This window comes from Orcinus orca, chromosome 4 (assembly GCF_937001465.1).
Source record: "Orcinus orca chromosome 4, mOrcOrc1.1, whole genome shotgun sequence".
Taxonomy (NCBI): domain Eukaryota; kingdom Metazoa; phylum Chordata; class Mammalia; order Artiodactyla; family Delphinidae; genus Orcinus; species Orcinus orca.
Window position 1 is genome coordinate 91,541,336 of NC_064562.1, and position 17,735 is coordinate 91,559,070.

The window sequence follows — 17,735 nt, forward strand, 5'->3', positions numbered from 1 at the left end:
GCCTACTTCCTAAAACACTTACCTTCAAGGTTTTGGGAAAAATCAAATGCGATGAAAACAAAAAACCTCTTTTTGCCCTCTAAGTCGTTTATATCACTGAATATGCACACAATTTTTGGATCTATATACTGTACAAACAGCACTAAATTTGTTGGTTCCGATTTCGGAAATGCCAGGTACTTGTCTCCTTGCCAAGATACCTAGCCTTAGAGGTCAATCCCCTCCACCCTTAAAAAACCCAGACTAAATTCAGTTTCAAAGGTAAGAGCTGCCTACACCCTGTATGAGATCTTACATAGGGCCTTGTCACTTACTTGACTGCTGTACCATCGCAATAGCTTCCTAGCATCTCCACACCTCGCCTTACCTGGAATCCTTTCCTACAAGCAGGAGCAGCACGGTGGAATTAAGATGATGGGCTCTGTAGCTCATTTTGGTTCAAATCTTAACACCATCATTTAGCTCATAAAGCCTTCAATAACTTTTTCAAACGCCTATAGCCATAAGAACTGAACCCATTTAGAAATGAATTACACATTAACCTGCTATAGCTTGGGTCATTTTAAGACGTTACCTAAATTACTTTCATTCTTTAATTTTTGTGTTTTATCTAAACTGAGGGAAATGAGTGCTCTGAAAGGCTTATAAGAGAAAAAATCGTCTAACATAAAGCATCCCTGCTAACAAAACCTGATTCATTTTTATTAAAAAAAAAATTGTAAAGGTATGTTTATTTGTTCAGAACTGTACCTCAAAGAGTAACTCAATCACTGATGAAGAATACATGAAGAAGCAAGATACAATTGAGAATACCTCATTTTGAAACTCCTAGCTAAATACCGGACAATAAAACCTAGCAACCTAGCAACACCGGACAATAAAAAGTCTGTGCAAAATTCAAATATCACTATGAACAGGACCAAACTCACTGTCCACTCACATGCTTAACAGCACTTTGGTCTGAATTTGGTAGCTTCTAAAATGACTGATTATACTTTTAATGATAGTCACAGGATATGGAGGAGGTCACGTGGTGGAAAAAAAAAAAAGAAAAGAAAAAGACACACCCTAACCCTTAACAAGAGCTTCTTGGGAGGGGTGGGGCAGCAGCTTTATACACACCTGCGTGCCCGTTTTTAAATTTATTAATTCTATAATTGAAACTTTTAATAAAAATAAGACGGAAGCTAAGCTAGAAAGAAACCAAATTTAGGAAGGGAATCAAACGCATTAACACAAATCAGGCTTTTGTTAATTTACTGCAGAAAACGTCTAGACTCTGTACCTACTGTTTCCGTCTCTGAACAGACACCACTTTTGGCCACGAGCATTGATCTTGTCTTTGGGTTCTGATCTAGAATCAGAAAAGAGTGACCGCAGTGTCTCCAAAGGGCCTTCCATATAACTGGGGAGTAACTCACGCACTGGAAGAACTGGGGTTCCTAAACTTAGTGGCTTTTGTGAACGCGTGGGCGACTCAGTGCTCTGGGGCTATTATCATCATGTTAAAAGAATGTTGAGTAAACTACAAATGCTGTAAAACTATTACTACACAACCCTGACAGCAGTCCCAAGTAGGACCATTAGGTGGCGCACTAAAACAAGTATAAAGACTAGGACAGAGGCGGTAAATTGAGTTTGCCAACACCAAGGTCTTTAAACGTGGTGGGGTTTTAACTAGGCTCAGGAATTCTTATCACAGAGACGAGAAGGCCCCCCAAAATGGTTCTGTTTTTTCTCACAACTATTTCCCAAACATTAACACATTTACATCTTAGTTGTGTTTATTAACTAGCTTAGGAAACATACATTCTAAACTAGCAATCCCAGGATAACACAACTGCATTTACAAGAGGAAAAAAAGTGGCAAAACTGGTTTAAAAAAAACTTCTAAGTTATCAAGGTGCTTAAAAGCAAAAATATAGGAACATCACCATTGCCAAAATAATCTTCCATCACTGGAACAAATGTCATCTTCCCCTAACCGTGTTAGTTTGCTGGGAAGGGCCAATACAACTGAATTTTCCTCCAAAACGAAGAAACAGATTTCCCTTCACACTCTCTCTACTTATACTTCTGACTTCTCAGATGTCAAAAGAAGGCTCAGAATTTTGCCAAAACGCACAACCGCATGTTTACGTCTTAAAAAGCTTTGGTGAATCGCTTACATGAAGTTTCACAAGCAATATAGTTTCGTCTCCTTTCCAGCCCTCCAAGAGGCCTACTCAACAATTGCTTTATGAGGGTACAAATAAGCCGCAGAGCTTAGAAATACAGACAGGCCTTAACGTAAGAGGAGGTTATGTTGCCAGCCTCCTTTGAAAGTAGCTTGTCTTGAAGCTACAGCTCATTTTATTACAGAAACAACCTTATAAATAACTGCCCCTTCCTTAGAAGCATGACACAGAGAGAGAGAGGTGTGAGGCGGGGGACGGAGGGGGGTCTGGAGAGAGAATGTGCGCATCTCAAGTCAATTTCTTGGTGATATATCAGGATTTGCTTCTGACATTGTCCCTTCTCATCTCCTGTTTAATGCACTCAAAGGGTCCCTGTATTCTTCTCCCCCAGCCCAGCCTGGCCCTAAGGCTCCAGATTACCTGCCTCCCTCAAAGCTAATCTGTTTCCTAGCCGACCTCAGCCAGGTGTAAGGAGAAAAACAGGATGGTCAAACCAACACACCGTCTGTAAGCGCCCCTTTCAATTCTCCCAAGTGTTTGGATGTTAAAGGAGGGAAGCATGTTGCCTTCCCTCACCCCTTCCTCCCCAAAGGAGCTTCAGGGAAAAAAATTAAGAAAAGAGTTCAAACAAACAAACAAAAAATGTGTGTGTGTGTGTAATTCTTGGTCAGGAGGAGGACCAGGGCAGGCAGGCAACATCCCTGTAGCTAAACTTCCTTTCCAAAGAAATTTTCTTTCTTTACTTTTGTACCCAAACTCTTCCAAGAGCTCCCAGGAGTTGAATATTTAAAGGCAGCTGCTCTGGCCAGAAATACAAGAGGCCAGACAACAGATGTAAGCAGGCATTTCTAAGTCAGAGCCTCCTTTCAGGACAGCCAAATGCTGGCACCTACCTGGAAAGGCGTCTCGTTTTCACGTCACTCGGTGATCTGTCTCCTAGCTCAGTCTTCTATTGCTGGTGCGAAAGGAAAAACTCCATGGAACACTTCTGAATCTTTGCCCCTCATAAATTAGTTATTTTACATGAAAATGTTTTGTAAATGGGGAAGAAGTTAATTACTTAGTTTCAGATTAACTGTAATGACCCATGAGCAAACAATCCGCCCTCTCCCCTCTCTGCTAACGAGCCACCCAACTTTACTTTCCTGCATCCGCCCATCTGCTCCACCCTATGGAGAGTTGCCAAGGCAGTCTGACTTGTCCAAACAGGACATGGCTTCAGATAAGATTCTGCCCACACCCTGTACTTCGGAAAGACCAAGTGAAGCAATTGCCTTTGCATGTAAATAAGGACAGGTGCAAAGGTAACAACCAAGCAACCTCCCTACACATTTCCAGCTGGAGCCCAGCAGAGCAGGGGTGGGGGAGGGGAAACCCAAGCCCATACCCTTTAGTAAACTCTCAAGTTCAAGGCCACCTAGTTAGTGGCCTACAACATCTTTCTTAAAGAAATTTTAGCGAACACTCATCATTTTCCCTACTGAGGATACATACTCAGTTTCGTCCTTCACGCTCTCGGACAATTTTGTATTTTAGTTTTAAGGGCGATCCACCTCAACTCAATTGAAAAGCACCTCGAATGTGTACTCCTGCTGTGTACACATCTTACAAGGTCTGCCTCAGCCCTCAGTTTTCTTCTGTGAAGTGTTATATAATCAGACCCAGAAGGGCTGCGTGAGGCCACTGCCTCCGTCTGCCTCTCCGCTGGGTGCCCTATCACTGGAGACCCACCCAACTCCACCCTAAGGGGCCTCCACCCATGGGGCCCCGCCCTGCCGGGGGGGAGGACACTGGGAGGGACCAATTGGCTCAGGTCAGCTGACAGTTCCTGGAAATTCCAGTCTGAGCGGAGATGGCTGGAACCTTGCAAATAACCAGAAAGAAGTGGTGGTATTTCCCCCGGCTCCTGAGGATGCTCCATTAAACGTTTATTTCAGAGCCACAGAACCTCTGGATGTGGAACTGAGCTAATACTGCCCTCTTCCTTCAAAAGTAAACAAACAAAAAAGCATTTTGCACCAGTGCTATGTAAGAGAATTCAATCCCTCCCAGACGGAAACGCTCCTCCTCCTTGCTCCCCTCCCCCATTTGCCTTATCTTCTCGTCAATCACCGTGGAAGCCTAGAGGTCATCTTTTAAGCCTTCCTCCCCAACTTTTCTCTCCACACCTACCGCTGCCACCAGGGGGCCAGGCCCTCAGTACCTCAAGACTGTGTTACTGGGGTCTCACCTCCACTAGTCCATCCCAGGATGGAGAATCCATCCTGACGCCCCTGCCACCTACACTTCTCAAAGCCCTCTTCTCAGCTGGTCTTTCCCAAGCTCCCAAACCTTCCTCCGACGGGACCCCCAGGGCTTGCAGAGTCAGTTCAAGCACCACGCTCAGCGTCCCCTCTCCTACCAGCGGCCCCAGCTCCACCAGGAACCCTCCACGCTGGTTGCCCTGTCCCCCCACCCCCGCCTCCCTACCCCGCCTTTGTTCATTTTCGGCCCTGACGCTGGGCAACCAGGGTGGAATGCCCGTCCCCTTCCGGCTTATCTAAATCCTCCTAATTCTTCAAAGACCAGCTCAAGGCCCTCGCCGCTTGGCGCAGCCAGCTGATCGCTCCCTGACCAATCTGAGGCCACCTCTTCTTACCTAGATAGGCTGCGCCTTTCTACTTTACAAATGGTCTGCCCAGGACCACCACCCGGACTGGCAGCACCTGAGGACAGGAGTGCTTTACATCCCCTTAGAGGGGCTCCCTCCCTGCTCCCCAGAGGAGATCGGGAACGTCCACTAAGTTTTTTGCCAGGCCCAAAGGAGTGAATATAAAAGCACTGAGCCGGTATGAGGAGTCCCACAGTCACTTCCCTTTCCCTTCGAATGCACTTGAAATCTCCCTTAAATAAAAACAAACAAACCAACCTCCCTTAAATAAGTAATAGGAGTAAGGGGACCTAACCTAAAGGAAACCTATTAAACCAAACTTCCTCAAAAAAAAGGTATGCTCCTAACCTTAACCTTGCCTGTTCCGGGTCCTCCAGAGACCTTATCAGCATCATCCTGATTTTTTTTTTTTTACCCACCCACAGATCTTCTAAACAAGTCTAGTGTCAAGGTCTCTATTCTGTTTTAAAACCTAAGATAGGTTGGGGCTTCCCTGGTGGCGCAGTGGTTGAGAGTCTGCCTGCCGATGCAGGGGACACGGGTTCATGCCCCTGTCTGGGAAGATCCCACATGCCACGGAGCGGCTGGGCCGGTGAGCCATGGCCGCTGAGCCTGCGCGTCCGGAGCCTGTGCCCCGCAACGGGAGAGGCCACAGCAGTGAGAGGCCCGCGTACCGCAAAACGAACAAACAAACAAAAAAAACACCTAATATAAGGGAAAAAAAAAATGACAGCAAGAGAGAAAAGAAAGAGGCGACTTCAAGGTGTGTGTGTGTGTGTGTAACAGGGGGAAAAAAAATGACAGCAAGAGAGAAGAGAAAGAGGCAACTTCAAGGTGTGTGTGTAACAAACACTCGGTTTGTTTTGTTTTAAGCCTCTTCTATTGACCAAGGAAAGCCAGGGGCTCAGTGATGTCACAGGTTTCCTACTGGCACTCTCTGGGTGCTGTTCTTTACATGGACTGTGTCATTTCATTCCTATGAGGTGGGGAGGTACTACCTTCCCATTTTACTGATAACACCGAAACAGAGAGGTAAATTAATCTGCCCAAGATGACACAGCTGGTAAAGTGGTAGAGCTGGGATTTGAACCCCAAGTAGTCAGACTTCAAGGCTGGTGGTGGACCTGGCACTCCACCCTGCTGTCTCCCTGGCAGGGGACAACACACATCAAGAGTGGGATGGAGAGTTCTGCAGACAGGTCTGTCATTCGGGGATCTGGAACCAGGGGCAGTGTATTTACAGCAGTGGTGACTGCAACTCCTTCCCGCTGGTCCCTGATGCCTCCCCTGTCTCAGCGCATGCCTGGACGCAACATCAAAAGACACACTCTGAAGGCCCCAAATTAGCCGATTATTAGCCAGTGCATCCATAAAACTGTTCAGAAAAAACTGGCAGCTTCACCCAAGTAAATACGGAAATCCTCATAATAACTGTACAAAGGTGGAAGGGTCAGGTCCTCGTCCCCATTTTAGAAATGAGGAAATGGAGGAACAGAGGTGAAAAGACTCGCCCAAATTCACAGAGCTGGCTGGAGCTGCAGCCAGAAGCCAAGTCTGTCCACTGCAGACTCGCGGCTCTTGCTGTTCTGCTCCACTCTGTGCTATGGGACTCACTCTCAAGGAGAATCATCTTATAGTTGGGGCACTCCCCTAGGGCCACGGGCGTGGGGGGTGTGTGCCACACTGGCCCATGGAAGGCAGTGCCATGGGGAGGTTCCAGCAGACAATTACGATTTCCAAGTGACTTTTCAGGTTAGATCACTCTGGACCTACTCCATTTTGTGGCATAACTGAGAAAAATGACTGCAATCTTAGATTAGCTCTAATGAGTAGGTGCTCAGTAAATACTTGTGAGATGAATACATGAATGGATGTCAAACTACCCTTCTTACATGCTAGGATAAAATGAAGGGCAAGGGCCTCAGAGTGACTGTACACAAGGGGTTCACACAAGGAAAATCTGCCCAGGGGCCAGTGCAGCTAGCCTTAAAATCATCTTCTAAAACCCGAAACGCAAAGTAAATGTGAAAACTTTACTCAGGAGGCTTGGGAGACAAAACACCCTTGTCTGGAGAACTAAGTGGAACAGGAACTTGAACTTCCTAATGTTAGCGGTTTGGAGGTGCAAAGCTTTGGAAGGTACCAGGGTGTAAAGTGCAAGAACAAACGGAAGAGTGGATTTCAGTGATTAGACTCGGAGAACAGTAGTTAGAATGAAGAGCATATGGGACAAAGGAGAAAAACCCCACACTGGATCACAGGTCGCTCTCCAGGGTAGAAGGCGCTGACCTCAGTGTCTGCTGGACCTCTTCTGTCTAGATTTGACCAAACTCCACTGATCTGGGTTGAGACTAGCTCCAGGCCATCTCTGGAGAGCCCCAGGCCTTCTAGAGATTGGCAACCATCTTAAGCATGTCCCAGGTTAAGCTGGGCTCCTTCAGGGTCCTCTTGGAAGGGGGCTGTCTCAGGAGGCACCCCCTTCCGGGAAGAGGGTAAGAGCTAGACCCAGGGTTACACGGAATGCACGGGCTGAAGGGCCACTTAGCTTACTACATTCAGTCTCCAGCTCCCCTTAATAATGAGATGGGGGAAGTGATAATGTATTCGGCCTGCCAACACAAAGGAATGAGTTTCCAATAGCTCTAGGAATCTGCTTTGCTAGAGAAAGAAACTTACTATTAAATACTCTGACCAACAGATACAAAATATACTGATAATTTTTTCTAATGTGCCATTTAACTATGGTGATATTCTAGAAAACACACAGAGCCAGTTAAAAGGATATACATAGAGACGTACGTGTGTGTGTGTGTGTGTATATATATATATATGTATGTGTATATATGTATATACATACATATATTTGCTGTGGGAAAAAACAGTCCTAGTTCTGGTTCAAAACCTGTGTCTATAGCATTGTGTCTCTTATTACTACTAAATTTCAAGGAAGGAGAGTTGAGGAGGGGAAAGCAGGGCTACCTTCCTTAGACAATGCCCTCTCTTATCAGGGCAGACTGCTGTCTGGTTTCCTGTCTCGAGCTCTGGCATTACTGCTTCAGATGAGAAACGGGGTCTAAGAAAGGGACAGATCAGGCTTGAAAATGAGAATGCTAAAAGCCATCCTAATCCTTCCCTTCCAACTCACTCCATCATGAGTTTTGGCTGGAATACTACATATTAGCAAACCAGATATCAATTGTTTTATGTCTCTAGGATTTTTTTTTTTAAAGCTATAACCAATGATAACTGAGGCACTTCAGAAAGAAACCCAATTTCCAGAAAAATGTAATTCCTGATACTTAAAGGATGAGGCTGCCTGTATTTATTTTTCTTAAACACAACTGGGTGTGAAAACAGAGAGTAAGAACCACTTAAGAAAGCTGTTCATTTTATAGCAGAAATGCTGATTTGGACAAATTAAGAAAGCAAGTATCTAAAAAGGGGGGGGATGGAGATAAATGATTTACATGGTTTAGAGATGAAACTATTGTGTTCACCTCCCTCACTTTTTTGGTAATTATAATAACTATCAGACTGGTACAATTTTTCCCAACTGTTTAGCTTACATTTAAAAGCTTGCAGAATTTTTCCTGACAGAACATATTAGATCCTAATCACCTCTATTAACCACCTCCCTCTCCCAACAAATAGGGAGGAAAGAATGATTTGGGGTAAGCCAAATAAAGACTCAGTCTACCAAATCTAGTTGAATTGTTCACAACTTTGGAACTAAACCAAAAAAACTTACTTCAATTTGTGTTACTTATGAATTTAGTTTAAAGGCCTCTTGTCCTACAAGCAGCTTAGTATTTCAAGTTTGCTTCCTCCAAAGAAGAAAGGAAAAATCTTATTGAAACTTTCCAAACTCCCATCTTTTTTCTTGGAAGGTTGTCAATATCCTACTATTTGACTCCAGTAGCTTTCTTAATAGCATATTGTGCATTTCTCTTTTATCTATCAAAGAAAAACGTGATGGGAAGAGATGTTAAAACCAAAGCATTATTATTATTATTATTATTATTACCGATTTGGGGAAGAATAGGTAGGGCCTGATGTGCTTCCTCAGCAACTCATTCCATTAATTCCATTAGAGAACACTGCAGATAATTCCTTTAGATTTTAGAGAAAATCCCCAAATAAGATATTTAAGGGGGAAACTTGTCAAAAGTTTTCTTTTCCAACCTTGTTTTTAAAACTTCATTTCTAGAGAACCAACAGAAAAATAGTTTGTTAAAGTCGGTTTTAAATGGTTAACCCAGAAATTTGCTAACTCACAACTGACAGAATATACCAAAAAAAAGGGGGGTGGATTATGAGAAAGTTGTTACTGTAAAACAATAAAAACAAGAGCATTCTCCTTCTGTCTTCAAAATATAAGGTTAAAAATTTCCAAACTATCATTAAATGAACTTATTCCAGTTCTCCTTTTTTTTGAGCTTTTTATTCTTAGAACAGTTTGGAAATCAGATGTAGCATACAGTCAAATCTTTGTCCTTAAAAAGAAATAATCCTGTAGTACTCTCAATACATCTTATGTTTTGCTTCAATAGAAGATTTCTCCCTTAAAACATAAGCAAGACTTCCAAGTCTGTCCAAGCTGCCAAGGCTGCTTGAGTTCTCCATCCCATGAAGCCTCCCGTGCCTTGAATGTCCTGTGTGAAATGCAAGGGTGAGCCACATCCTCAGATCATGCTAGATCTTCTTAAACTGTAAGGTGGTAACCCCATCCAAAATTGACAGCTTCAGGGCAAAATGCCTATCTCAAAACAAGAATGAAAAACAAACAAACAAAACAACCTCCTTTAGATTTCTAGCCAACATGCACACACATTTCTTAAAATCACAAGCTGGCAATGATAAACTAAAAAAGGTAAAAGCATTTATTCACCCATACAAACACATGGGAGCAAAGGGTGTATGTGAAAAGGTTAACTGACTTCTCATTATGACATAACACAGGCGTCTTAGGCAATCGTAAGTGTGTAGAGACATGATAACTCCCTGGGTGGGGATAGGGAGTTTAGGGGCAGGGACCATGGCCTGGTCTGGGCTACTGATCTACCAGAAAACAGCCTGAAACAGGAAAGAGTACACATATGCCACTTGGAATGTATGACGCAAACCCCAGCCTTGAAACAAAGAACAGGAAACAGCTCTGCTGGCTGTGCTGGAGAGAAAGCACAGAGAAACATTTAGCCGGCCCTCCCTGACCCTATATTCATGAGCAGCTGGAGTTTTTTAAGACAACAACAGGGGGGTGGAGGTGTTTGTTCTATGGGTGTGAATAATAACACCAGCTTTATACAGGGGACCTGCCCTATTTACAAATAGGAGCTTCCACATACAGTAAACACCGTAAGTGAACATGTGATTTTATCATATTCAAGCAGCAGAAACCTTCCTAATTAACACCAGCCTCCCTACCAATTTCTTTTGTCTCTTTCTCCCCCATCCTAATGGATGGTCTCTAGTCACAATCAAATTCTGGGTTAAGGTAATAGGGTAATGATCACTGTTCAGCCTCAGAGCATCAAGAGGAAAATGAGACAGCACAGCTGCTGAGAATTCAGTTGACACTGGGGTCATCCCACATAACCGAAGTGGGACCAACTGTAAGTGTCCCTGAGCCACAGAACTAAATTCTAAGATGAAGAGTGTGGGACATCTAGAGTCACCCCAAATTTTCACTGTCTTTTTCAACTGCATAGTTACAAAGATACTTCCACACAGCTGCACATCTGTTCTACATGTACACACATTTACAAAAATCCACCTTTTGAGAATCTGATTCTGTTCCTGATATTTCATTTAATCCAAAATTGTTATACAATCTGCAGAATAGAGTATCAATTTGTATAAGATATCCTAAAATGTCTATTTTTCCTTTAGGTATTTTTAAGGTAGCAAAATCCACTCACTAGTCCTTTTCTGATTTTTCTCTTTATTTTGTTAGCCAGTACTGTTTAACTCAGGTTTCTATTAGCAGAGATTTAAGAATCTGTGTGCAGACATAACTACAGGTAAAAAAAAAAAAAAAAGAAAAAAAGAAGAAAAAAAAGGCATCACTGTGTCCATAGCAACCAGAAGATTGGGTTTTAATTTAGAAACTTTGCAGTGAAAAAAACAATAGCTCTCTCCAAAGCTATGTTGTCATGTTTTACCTCTGACAAGGTTCTGTGGTCTAAGCAGTTACTTTTGTTGTTCTCACGTTAGGATTTTCATACTTGCATTCCTCATGCAAACAGAATGCTCCTTACAGCCTATCTTCACTGACCTCACCCACAGTACATTAGGCTGCTTTCTTCTAACAGTTCTGCAGCAAACCCCACTGACTGTAGAAATTGAGATATCAGTTTCTCTAGGGAGCTAAATGAAATTAATCAAACATCCCATTTCAGGTTCTGTTACCAGAATAAGGGCAACTCCCATAATCCATGTTTCAAGTCAGAAGAAACTCATCCACTCTTTTAAAGATACTACTAACTCTTTTAAAGATACTAACTCACAAAATTTTGAAGATGTTAGTGTTATTAAATTGTTTTTTCCCTAGAAGCAAGTCTTCTCTTGGGCTAGGCAGATTATCATCCAGATGGATTTCTCTCTTAAAAATGCTCCTCAAATTCATACATAAAGCACTCAGCAAAGGACAGCACAAAATTGTTCTGTGGAATAACCTATAGTGAACAACTGCCCTATTCCCCACTTGATTTTGCTTAATAATTACAGATACTAAATCTAAATGAACTCAGAATACTACTTCATACTTTTCTCCATATACTAGATTCTTGTGAGAATATAAATACATTTAAGTGTCTTGGATGACATTAATGGAAAAATACATTCTGAGTAAAAAAAAATTTCAGTGTAAAATGTTTATTTTAGTGAAATACAAGAAGGTGAGCAATTACCAATTTCCGTTTAACCTGACTTTAAAAAAAGTCCCATTCACACGTTCTTCATCTAGTATTATTGTATATTGCTGTAAAATTTAAAGCAGCGTAGAGTGTTCTCTCTTTCATCTGCCAAAGAAGTAGCTATGACAATTCCAGGTATTGTCTGCCATCTCCAAATAAGCCACTCGGAAAGGTAGGTCCCAAGGGTGCGGGTCCAGGGATCCGTCCCTCAGTCCCCACCCGGCTCGGGTCCCTAACACTGCGGGCAGTTGCCTAAGGCGTTCTCCGCCTCCAGCCACGCTGCAATCCTTGCTCCAGACACTGCGGCAGGTTCTCCTTGCACCGGAGGAGGACTCTCCAAACCCGGCCAGCTCTTTCTCCTGCCCTCGGGAATCCAGACGCCCTGGCAGCTCCTGGGCTCCAGCACCGAGACTGGGATGTTTGCCTTCACTCCCAATCGCCCCAAGTTTCTTCCCAGAAGGCCCGCGAAGCTGCTCCAAGTTTGCTCCGCCGGCGGGTGAGCGACAGCACGCCCCGTCCGAGGAGGGGGGCTGCTGGGGGCGCAGGCGGAGGGCGGGGAGGGGGAGGGGGAGAACGCGGGAGGTGGGGGAACAGGAGGGGGAGGAGCGGGAGCGCGCGGCCTCTGCGCTACCTTTCTCCAAACAACGTTGCCACACGCGGAGGGAACTGAGATTTCTGGGGCTTTGGAGGGAATCGCGGGCGGGCGGGCGGGCGGCTGTCGGGGGACCACACAGGTGAGCCCCCGCCCGCGCCCTAACTGGGGCCGCGGCAGGCGCCGCCAGCCTCGCTCCCCGCACCCGCCGATCCGCACGGTGGCTCTCCCCAATCCCACACTTTCCACCGCTGAACCCGGGGGCCCCCTCCTCCTCGCCTCCTCCTCCACCCCAACCCCCGGCTGCCTGGAGCTGTTGCACTTTCCCAAGCCCAGAAGCGCCCCAACCTCCGCGTTGCACCCCCAACCCATTCACTGCGCGCCCCCCCTTGGGGGGAAAAAAAAGGAAACCGGACGAGCCGAAAAGGGGGGCAGCGGGAGTCGGGGCGAGAAGGAAAGGTGAGGGAGAGGGGACTTACTTTTCGAGGCGCGGTGCTGAGCGCTGCAGGCGAGAAATAAAGGCCCGGATCCGGGCTGCCTGGAAACCCGCGGATGCAGTGGTGTCAGCGCTCCAGTCCCGGCGGCGTTGGCGGTGGCGGCCGCAGGGGACGGGGACTGGCGCGCGTGCGGCGGGCGCGGCTCGGCTCGGTTCGGCGGGCGCTCGCGCTGCGCTCCAGCTCGGGCCCCGGCTCCGCGCGGCTCCGCTCCTGGCTCCCCTCTGGCTCCTGGCACCAACTCCGGGCAGTCACATGACGCCGGCGCCGCTCGCTCTGCGAGCCTCCCAGGGCTGGCGGGGTAAGTAGAGGCTGGGACCCGGGGTGGGAGGGTCAGGGAGGGGAGAGGGAGCCGCCGCGGCCGCCCGGGCTGGGCGGGTCCCCACCCACTTGGGTGGAGGCAGCCGCCGGAGGGGTCGGCCGAGTCACTAGCGCAAACACGCACCCCGCCCTGCGCCCTTCCCCCGCCACCCTCGCCTCCCGCGCCGCCTCCGCCCCGCCCCGCCCAGTCACCCGGGGACGGCCTGACAGACACTCATTATTCCCCGGAGCCGGGCGCCGCCCCGCCTGCCCAACCTGTCCCGCGAGGCGCGGTGCGGCCGTGGGGCTGGGCGTGCGCGGCCTCCGCCCTCCGCCCGGCCCCGCGCCCCCGCCCTGGAGCCCCCGCCCCGAAGTCCCCTCCCTGTAGCCCTCCGCCCGGGAGCCCGCGGCCCCGCCCGGCCCGGACCCGCCGCCGCGCCGCCGCCCGAGCCCGGGGGGAAGGAAGGGCGGCGCTGGCCGCTCCGGGCGTCACAGCGCTGCAGCCCGCTGCGCCGCTTCCAAAACACACAGCCGGGCTCGCGGGCGAGCCGAGGCGGGGGACCCGGGACGGTCGGGGCCATCAATCAGCCGGCTCCGGCGGGAAGGGCGGCCCCGGGGCGTGGCGGGAAGGGCTGGGCCCCGCGCCCAGCGCGGCCCCTCCTGGGCCCAGCGCAGACAACTCTCTTAAAGAAAAAGCAGAAAAAGGCACCGCTGGTGAAGCAGCGGGTGGACGGGGGCGGATTCGGGAGAGAAAGAGCGGCGAGGAAAGGGAGGGCAGTTAGGGTGACTTAAACCCTAAAATGGTCCGGAGTTTCCAAGGTCGTTAGCCATCCTCTGGCGCGCTTTCTTTGTGCCCGGGGGCGCCGGGGCCCCCTTGTCGCCCGCTCCACGGGGGTGCGGCCCGGGAGGGTGGTGCCCCCACCTCCCGGGACTTTTCTTTGAAGGCCGGGAGACCCTCGAACAAACTTCCCACGGCCGGGCCTGCCGCTGGAGCGTAACGGCGACGGGCGCAGTGGCATTTGCTCAGCCAGGCCTGTCGGAAAACTTGGCAAAGTTCGGTCCAGATCCTCCCGCCCAGAGGGAGAACTCGGGGCGAGCTGAGGGCTCGGAGCGGCGACCTTTCCTTTCGTGTCGCCTCCCTGGGACCGAGCGCGAGCGTCCTCGGGGGAGTTCACAGGAGCCGGGAGGCGGAAACTCGCTTTCTGTCCCAGCCAGGCCCCTGGAAGGACTTTGGAGAGCTTGGTACCCAAGTTTAATGCTTTTCGAGTTTCTTTTTCAGCAGTACTAATGTAATAAAGAATGCAATAAAGAGAACAAAGGACAAATTGGTTCAATTGTTTTAGTCTTGTGCACTGTTTTAAAATGCCCCAGCTGCAGTCTATGGCTTGTTATTGCTTCAAGATGTTTTAAAGTCCCTTTAAGTTCACTATTCTCTCTTTGATGCTTCATCCAGGCATGGTACTACTTAAAACGTAGAGATAGAGTATATTCGGAGCCCCGGCATGTAACTACACAGTATTATAAAATTAGTACCGGGAAACCTCAAATAGTGAAATTGCTTGTTGTAAAAAAAAAATGCGTATACATAAAAGACCACGTGGAAAACACCCAGAATGGACACCGGTTTATGTGCCATCATACTGTCCCATAAGATTAATCTTTAAAATGTAAAGGGATGAGGTTGTTTGTTTGTTTGTTTGTTTTAGTGAATAAAGACAAATACAAGGGGAAAAGTTGGATTCGGGTCAATTACTAATTGCAACCCATTGATCACTGACACCGTTAAATGTCTGATTAGACGACTTAGCTGAGAAAAAACAACAACATATTAGTGATGACTGGTGAAATTGTTTTGCATTTCTGTGCCTCGCTCATAGTGGCGTCTCAAAAACTACAGGCTTCACTCAGGGGACACAGAGTAATGAAAACCTGAAGAGAAGATTGAAGTAGGTCTATCTGATAGGGAGGGGCTTTGATATGAAAGATGCGGGAGGGAGGAGAGAAGTCATAAAAAAGATTAATTAATGAACACAACTGTGTTCAGTGCCCTGTGGGAGACAGCTCAACATAACTTGTCCAAAAATGAATCCATCCAGTGAAGGACACCACCATCCCTCCAGGTGCCCCAACCAGAACTGCCTGAAGTCATCCTTAACTCCTCCCCCCTCCCTCGGTGGTCACAGTCCTGTGGTTCACTGAATCCCTGACCTCCTCAATCAACACCCACTCCTTGGCCACCACCCTGGCCCAGCCTATTGCCACAGTGTCTTGTTGGTCATCCTGTTTGCAGCGTGGCTGAAGTGTGGGTAAGGGATTGGAGCAAAGGATTAAGAATGCCTTTTTCTAAAATGCAAACCTAAACGTGTCAAACCCTTCAATGGCTTCTCTCTGGATAAAGTCCAAGAGTTTAGCCCCAATGTTGACCTGACCTTCACCTGTCATAAACTCATCTCTACCTGGGCTGCCCTCCCACTCTTTTCTCCAGCAACAATGAGCTTCTTTCCTTTGCTTTCCTCCAACTCTCTGTCTCCACCTCTGGCCCTTTGCACACGCTCATTTTTCTAGATGGACTAGCCTCCTTGGCTTTCTCCCCAACTCCTGACCTCCACTCTCATTTCCCTAAATTCTATTCATCCTTTAAATGACATCTTCAATGAAATTTATCTTTTCTTACTACCATCCCTCACCCCACCTTTGGATGAGTGGAGGTGCTCCTTCTTGGTACCCTGATAGCACCCAGGCTTCACCTCTTTTTATTCTTTCTTGTAATTGACTCTTTACCTCTCTATGTCACTGAAATAGAAACTCTGTGAAGGCACGGACCTTGTCTTTTTAGCAAAATTGTATCCTTATGGCTCAGATGTTCAATGAATGTTTGTAAAATGAGTAAGTGTGAACTATGAATTGAGAAGAAGTCATTCAGACCAAAAAGATAAGAGGGGGCTTCAGGGTGGCAAGTGGCCATGAACTGTACCTTTGAAATAGTGAGGGAGAGGGAAGAAGGAGTTCCCCTCACTGTTTTTAAGGAGATGGTACAAAGTGGTGTCTAGGTCTTCTTTTTATTCCTAATACTAGTACAGTGCCTGGCACAAGCTTTGGTACTGGATAAATCCATATCTCCTGGGTAAATGAAATATCTCAAGCTTGGTCCTTCCAGTAGCTGCTTCACTGCTGCTCTTTGAGGATAGCAGGCTAGTCTGGTTTAGGTTTGGGGCAGCATGTGCTCAGGTAAGGGTACCCCTCCCTGGAGCCAGCATCATTCCTCCCAACCAATCATTGCAATCGTTTTTGCTGGTGAGTGGAGAGAACCATATCTATGTGACCTGGTTCTGGCCAGTGGGACCTGTAGGGAAGTGTGCTGGGGCTTATGGAAAATGTTTCTTCTGATGAATGGAAACTCTTGTAAGGATAAACCCCCAGACCTGCTTTGGAAGTTATGTGAGGGTGTGATGCTTGAAGCTATGGCAGCCATCTTGTAGTCATGAGGGGAAAGCAAGATTTCAGATTTCCATACAGATAGTTCTTTTTTTCAACATTAGTTTTCAGATCGAATATTATATCTTTAGGAATGACCACACAATCTAAAATATCCCTCCCTTCCTCATTCAATGTCTAGTTCTCCTTGCTTTTTTTTTTTTTTTTTAACCTTTTCTCCCCATTATAACCTGGGCTCCATGAGAGCAAGGACACTGTCTTCTTCACTCCTTTTTGAATTATGGCTTTTTCCGGGTATATGCCCAGGAGTGGGATTGCTGGCTCATATGATAGTTCCATTTTTAGTTTTCGAAGGAACCTCCATACTGTTCTCCATAGTGGCTCCACCAATTTACATTCCCACCAATAGTGTAGGAGGGTTTCCTTTTCTCTGCACCCTCTTGTCTTCTTCAATGCTGTTTCCCAAACTCCTGGAACAGTGTCTGGCAAATATAAGTTGTTCCAAAAATATTTGTTGATTAACAGATGACAACTAAACAATAACACTATGTTGAGATTGATTCAGAGCCTAGTGGATACAAGCCACTATAAACCTCCACTTTCTCTTTCAGGGCTTATATCACAGTTAATTCCGTTTCAGGCAATCTCCTTCTGATACACAGACACATATTCTTGAGATTCTTTCTCCCTCCTCCACTCTCTTTCAGAGTTTTTCCATTCTTTCCCCAGGAAAGTTTCTCCTCCTTGTGTGATGATGGACTGAGTTATGAAGGCAGAAAATTTTCACGTGCTTGTGAAATTATGATCAACACAGACACATCTACCCTAAAGGAAAATGTATGTTTTTTTCCTCCTTTCTTTTTCTTCCAGCTTTATTGAGATGTTATTGATCTATAACATATGTAATTTTAAGGTGTACAATATGATGATTAGATACACATATATACTGCAAAATGATAACCACAATAAAGTTAGTTAACACCTCCATCCCCTCACGTAATTACTTTTTTTTTTTCTGGTGGTAATAAAATTTAAGATCTACTCTTAACAACTTCTTTCAAGTATAGAATACAATTTGTTTATTATATACATGATGCTGTACATTAGATTCCCAGACCTTATTCATCTTCTAGCTGGAAGTTTGTATCCTTTGACCAGCTTCTCCCCATTTCC

General features: G+C 46.4%; 2 protein-coding genes across 3 annotated transcripts in view; one reads left to right on the forward strand and one right to left on the reverse strand.

Annotated features, from left to right (window-relative positions):
* Positions 1-12,952, reverse strand: part of KLF3 (KLF transcription factor 3) — a 36,504-nt gene extending 23,552 nt beyond the window's left edge. The window contains exons 1-2 of one of the 2 annotated variants that reach the window (XM_033421646.2): positions 12,813-12,952; positions 3,071-3,132 (exon numbers count right to left, since the gene is read on the reverse strand). The gene's annotated coding sequence lies outside the window, so the exon portion shown is untranslated. The remainder of the gene's footprint in view (positions 1-3,070; positions 3,133-12,812) is intronic. The other variant, XM_004266231.4, reaches the window with a different exon arrangement.
* LOC117200079 (translation initiation factor IF-2-like) lies at positions 12,886-13,909 on the forward strand. Its single transcript, XM_033421723.1, has 2 exons — positions 12,886-13,077; positions 13,232-13,909. The coding sequence occupies exons 1-2, from the start codon at positions 12,886-12,888 to the stop codon at positions 13,907-13,909; spliced, it is 870 nt and encodes a 289-aa protein (XP_033277614.1).
* Positions 13,910-17,735: the final 3,826 nt, after the last annotated feature.

Bases quoted from the DNA above. Each gene is read 5' to 3' on its own strand.
- LOC117200079 (XM_033421723.1), top strand. From the start codon at position 12,886: ATGCAGTGGTGTCAGCGCTCCAGTCCCGGCGGCGTTGGCGGTGGCGGC. The intron at 13,078-13,231 runs GTCACATGACGC...GGGTGGAGGCAG, and splicing joins CCTGGCACCAACTCCGGGCA to CCGCCGGAGGGGTCGGCCGA.